The sequence below is a fragment of the Passer montanus genome, unplaced genomic scaffold (assembly GCF_014805655.1).
Source record: "Passer montanus isolate IOZ18808 unplaced genomic scaffold, ASM1480565v1 scaffold91, whole genome shotgun sequence".
NCBI classification, from domain to species: domain Eukaryota; kingdom Metazoa; phylum Chordata; class Aves; order Passeriformes; family Passeridae; genus Passer; species Passer montanus.
The window spans coordinates 533,662-539,661 of record NW_024374479.1 but is presented as its reverse complement, the minus strand read 5'-3'; the positions used below and the strand labels follow the sequence as shown (position 1 = coordinate 539,661).

The 6,000-nt window shown below is 35.7% G+C and overlaps 1 protein-coding gene across 1 annotated transcript in view; it reads right to left on the bottom strand.

The window, feature by feature from the left end:
* Window positions 1–2,619: 2,619 nt before the first annotated feature.
* Window positions 2,620–6,000, bottom strand: part of KIAA0825 (KIAA0825 ortholog) — a 231,488-nt gene continuing 228,107 nt past the window's right edge. Inside the window, 1 exon segment of the mRNA XM_039695659.1 lies at window positions 2,620–5,524. Within this exon segment, the coding sequence (XP_039551593.1) occupies window positions 5,404–5,524 (121 nt within the window). The 3' untranslated portion in view covers window positions 2,620–5,403.

Here is a 6,000-nt window from a genome sequence, read left to right as displayed (position 1 = left end):
GGCTCCTCATCTTCTCAGGAGAAAAATCCTGGCAAAACAATTTTTCAGAAAATATCATGGCTACATTTTGCTAAAAAGTTGCCCTAAAAGGAAGTTATGTGCTGTTGCAGCAAACCTCCATCTTCAGTGAAGTTTGAAACCTGTGTTTGGCATGGCAGACATGGTATTCTGCTTGACATAGTAACTGGAAAAAATAAAAGCTGTTGAATATGATTACGATTATGTGGTTTTTTGCCTTATTTCCAGCTAGAGTATGGACGTAACTCAGGGCAGTGCACACACCAAGACTATTGTCATTTGGAGCTTGGATCAATTTACTGCATAAACTCTGTAATCATGGGGGAGGCACCAGCCCTGGAGGGACTGAAAAGATGTGCAGATGTGGCTTGGCAATGCTGGGTTAATCATTAAACTTGATGCTTCTAAGGGGAAAGACAGAAACGTCCTACTGTCACCCAGTGGGTTACTGCTGAATTAATGCATCAGGGAGAAAACCTAGTGAATGGGACACAAAGGTCTTGTTTTGTTGTGTCCTTTTTTCCCCCCTCTTTTTTTGGTGTTTGAGTTTTTTTGAATTTTTCTTTTTGTTTGTTTGTGTTTTCGTTGTTTGGGTTTTTTTCCCAGTGTGATTGTTTAAAGATTACAAGGTATGTGAATTTAAAGGACAACAGCCCATTTGGAACAATTCCATGTATGGATATTCATGTGTAAGAGTAAGTGAGGGGGTTTATTCTGGATTAGATAGTTTCACTTGCAAAATGTATCTTATTCATAAGAGTTCTCCAGAAGAAGAGGTTTTTCACAAAAGGTATTTTAGTTAGTTTTATCTCATAGGCAGAAAATGTATAATTATCAGACACTTTTTTCAGTAGGACATATTACATTGTATCTTCTAAGAGATGCTTGCAACCTACTAACGGCTGAAGCTGTCATGGATATTAAGGATGTCATTCAGTAGTGAAATTTGTACTAGCCATGATTTCGGTGACTTCTTGCCAGTTTAGCTGGGATAGTTGTCTGTTAAATTTAGAGATACAGTCAGCACTTCACTCATTAGTATTTGGTAACTGCCAGTTCTTCCTGAGACATTGTTATAGAATCACTTTCTTTAGGGGGAAAAAAAGTATTTGGATTTATTTTTACTTCTTCGCATGAGTCCTTAGATTTTAGAGTGTTTTTCTGTCAGCACCATATGGTTTTACTTGCTGCAATAATTGGTAACAATTGGTAATTTTCAAATGATGCTGCTAAAGAGAAATAATCTGGTTCCTCCATCATTTACTGATGGACATTGCAAGGCCTGTAGCCCCACCTGCTCAAGACTTGCATGCTTTTCTTATACTGCCTTCCTGTCAAAGTCAGTTAGTTTAGTCTGCATTTCAAATGGAAATGGAGTCCAAAGGTAGAGGATAAAGCAAGCTCACCTTTACTCATTACACATAGAATAGTTTTAGAGATTCTGCTTCCATTTATAACACTGTTTACAATATGGAAAATTGCTACAGAAAAGTGGCTTTCCTCCAACAAGAACCTCCTCAAGATCTATGTAGTCACTTAGAAATCTCTCAGTTACCATCAAGTTATTTTCTCATTTCATGGCTAACTGGGCAATGGATCTAATTCCTCTGTCTTTCAACTGTTGCCTTGGGAGTGTGAGTAGTGTTTGTCACTAGAAATGATTGCACATATTTTTAGGGAGCTCCATAAAATAATATTATACAGCATATAACTGATGTTTCACTGTACATAAGACTCACTAATACTTTGTGAAGACCTTCCAGCTGAGAGGGAAAAGGAATATTTCTACCAGCAGAAGCTAATTGGAAGAAGACAGCCTCATGTCTACCATGCACTGCTGTGATGATGTAAAGGTGAATTAGAGAACATCCATTTGCCATTGTGCATTTTTCCTCAGCAAATAGCATAGATACATATCATATTCCCCCTCCTAGAATAAAGCATGGTCTGTGGCAGTCTGTCAGGACAGCAGTCACTAGAAAACAGGACTGTGTCTAAATGTTAAACTGTTCCCAAAATATCTCTTTCTCTTCTCTTTTTGAGTTTCATTATTATTAATGCTATTTCAATTTTGCCTTTCTTTTAATTTTATTACTTACCTTTCAAAAGATGAAAGATGTTAAGATTTGGAGCATTCTGAAGGGGACATTACACAAACCTAAGCAGAGATGCTCCATGCCATGAAGTCTCCCATTGAAGCCTGTTTTGTAAAAGTAGCTAAGTATATTAAATTGTTAAATAATAATTAGATGTGAGCATTAATGATAATAGTTAACCTAGTTTGTGCTATCTGATCCAATTAATTTCTATAAATACAATAACTTCCTTTTGAGCTAATTCACTTGAGACAGTGAGGCCAGCTCTTGCCCACTCAGAAAGGTCTGTTGTACACAACAGACTTTAGTTGGTTTTTTTTTTGGCCAACTTTTCAGGAGGAATTAACACAATCAGATTGCAGTTGTCATGAAACTTGGGGCACATACTGTAGCCAACTAATCTGACTTATGTTGCTTTTATTTATTTAGGCTAAACATACATGTGAGGCATTCCTGGATCAATAAATAGTGTCAAAGAACCAAGACATTGCATCATTCTTAAAAATTTATTTAATCATAAATCAAAATTACAATCAGCAGAATTTTTTTTAAGAATATAGAACTATTGTTTTATGAAGAAAAGCAAAAGAAAGCAGCAGTCTTACAGTTATAAAAGTATTCCTAATTTTACACACAAGCATCTGTGGAAAACATCTACACAATGGAAAAATGGTCAGCTCTTTCAATTTTCAAGTAAGTGTCTAAGTTTAAAGCAAAGTGTTGATAAACTAATGGCATGTTACTTAGCAAGCTTAGTTGTACAATTCTTATTATTACTGTAATTTTATTGAATAAATATGAATGTTGTAGAAGTGTGTATTCAGCATTAAGTAATATTGCCAAGATGATGTCCCTTTTATACCCTAAAAGTTATTTGGAATGGTTACATTGCCAGCAGGACCAAAGAGGAATAATCTTGTATTTCTTGGTATGATATTTCTCGGCCCTGATATTTTTCAGTAAGAATTGTGTGTCAAGTACAATTTAAAACACACATTTGCTTGCACTCAGGTGCCATAAAAGATGCACATACAGGTTTGGATAGGAAAAGCATCCAGTAAAATACTGTGCAAAGGTTCAGCTTTTATGCTGTTATATTCTTATGCATGTTAGTCATTGGTCAGTCATAAGTGGCATTCCCCAAGGCTCAGTATTGGAAACAATACTACTTAATATCTTTATCAATTATTTGGTCCAGGGACTAGAGGGCATCCTCAGTCAGTTTACAGATGATACCAAATTGAGCAGGAGTGTTGACCTGTTGGAGAGTTGGAAGGCTTTACAATGGATCTGGAGAAGATGGATCAGTGGGCTGAGGCCAGTGGAATGAGGATCAACACTTGCACTTGCATCACAACAACTCAAATCAATGCCATAGGTGCGGGGCAGAGTAACTGGAAAGTGACACAGAAGAAAAGTTGCTAGTCAACAACTAGCTGACCACGAGCCAGAGTTTGCCCAAGTAGCCAAGAAGGCCAATGGTATCTTGGCCTTTATCCGAAATTGTGTGGTCAACAGGACCAGGGGAATGACTGTATGGATATTCCCACTTAAGTGTAAGTGATGGGTTTTATTCTCAATTAGCTTATTCACTTGCAAAATTTATCCTCTTCAGAGTAGGTATTTCCCAGAAGGGGAGCATTTTCACAATAAGTATTTCAATCAGTTTCACCACATAGGCACTTTATATGACTATACAAAAAGTAAATTATGTATGATATTTTGATAAAATAGGAGAGAATATTCTGAACTCCAGTTTCCATGTGCACTAACACATTATTTGTATGGCTTGGAATATGTGTGCCTCATTTGTCAAAATACCAAACCTGCTGTCATGGAAGATCCCTGTAGACATGTTTTAAACCTGAAGTCCACCAGTAATCTTTAAAGGTGAAATACCAAGCAACGATAAATGGTTTTCACACTTCATCACTTCCTTTATAATGTGAAATTACTACACTGGCAGCAGAGGAAAATATCTGCTTTATTTTTTAAATAATGTTTTTAGCATTTTCTAAGCTACAGTGCCTCACAGCCCTTTTGTATTGCAGTGTTGTAAGAGGATCTTTGGAGATTTGTAAGACGCAATTTTCCACATTTTGATTTTAAATGGTCTGATGCTTTATATGAAAAGAAAAAAGAGCAATTAAGAGGAGAAAAAACTGCATTTCAGATAAGACCCTAAATCAGCTGCTGAAACCTTCAGGGGCAAAAAGCATGCCTTCATCCTACTGAAGTGGTCTAAGTTATGTCCATAATAGCATCTGTGTGAAGATGTGGTGGGAACACAACTCTGCTCAGATTGCACCTTTAGCAAGATCCTGCCAGAGTCCTTCATCAGGCAGAAAAAGTAGTTCCATTGGACTTCTAAAGAAAGAAACTTACAGAAAAATTATGTATTATTTCTGTAGAGCTAAAGAGATACTAATCAGACCTTCCATATAAAAAATGTTGATAGTTTTAATCAGTGTGTAAGAAAAATATTTAATAATATTAAATATTATTTTTTCAGAAAAATATATCATATTCATAATTTTTAAATATCAAAACAGGATTACTTTGAATATGAAATTTTACTATATTTATTTTTAAAAATAAATTATTTATTATTTTCTCAATTCACTTTTAAGATAATCCTGTGAGCACTGCCTGCAAATAATTATTTTAAATTAAAAAAATGCTTCTCAAAACTTCTAAAATTTCTCTCTATATTTTTTAAGCCATAAAATACACTGGCGGTTAAGTAAGGATTTGTGAAGGCAGTAATGCTGATGCATTTTTGATTTGGAATAATGGCCGAGCATACTCATCCTGGAGCAACTCAAAAAGGACTGTAGCTATATGGTCTATACCTTTCCCTTTTCATGTATTTTGGGTAATTTAATAAACAAGCACCAAAGGAGGGAAAAGGTCCTTGAGTGACACAAACTGGGGGCAGGCTGACTCCAGCTCCAAAGTGGTGGATGGAAACCAGAAACATTTGCTTAGCCTATGTCTAAAACTGCATGTTCAGAGTGAGTCTTATATTTTTGAAACAATTCTCAGTTTGTCATTCAGGTTTATGTGTCTGCAGTACTGAGATATAACCTCCTTGACATTTTCCTGTACTGTTCCACCTTATGCATGTGTGAACATTGCTTCCTGGATAGAGTGACCACACAATAACAAGGGAACACTCTTTAGGTTGAAGTCCTACTCAAGATACATATTTCTGAGCTTTCTAGTACTGTGAGTTATGATATTAAGTTAATCTTGTTGAATCTAGAAGAAGGGTGCTACCTGAAATCTGTCAAGGTAATTGTTCTTCTTTATCCTCTGAAAAAGTCCTTTGTGTCAAATAAACGTTTTTTAAGTGTTCCACCATAATGTTCTCCTCATCTTCAAGATCTGCATCTTCTTTCATCTCCCACCTCAAAGAAAAAACATTTTATTAATTCTTAATGTTTTTTAAAACTAGTCTTTAGAATGAGTAAAAAATACAGAACTTGTTTTTATTAATTCATTGCCCTCCCCCAGCCATGGTTACACTGGTTGAGATCACGCAAAATACAACGCCCAAAAACCTTGCCACACAGAACTTGGCATGGACATGAGGCAATTGACACAAATTGTCAAAGCTACTACAAAATCTTATTTATATTTACTGCAACAGTACTTTTTTTTTTCCATTTAATGTGTCACACACACATTAGTAGAGGTGGAAGCCTTGTAAAACTTGCAGAGAAAAAGTGGAAGAGCTAACACACATTTTCGAAGTTAAGCAGATGCTCTCAATACTCTTAAATGTGCAGTGAAATGTCACCACCTGAAGTCCAACTCAAATATTTAATGCGAGTTGTCATAATTCTCTGGCATTGACGGTACTATTTTACAAAATACTACAAAT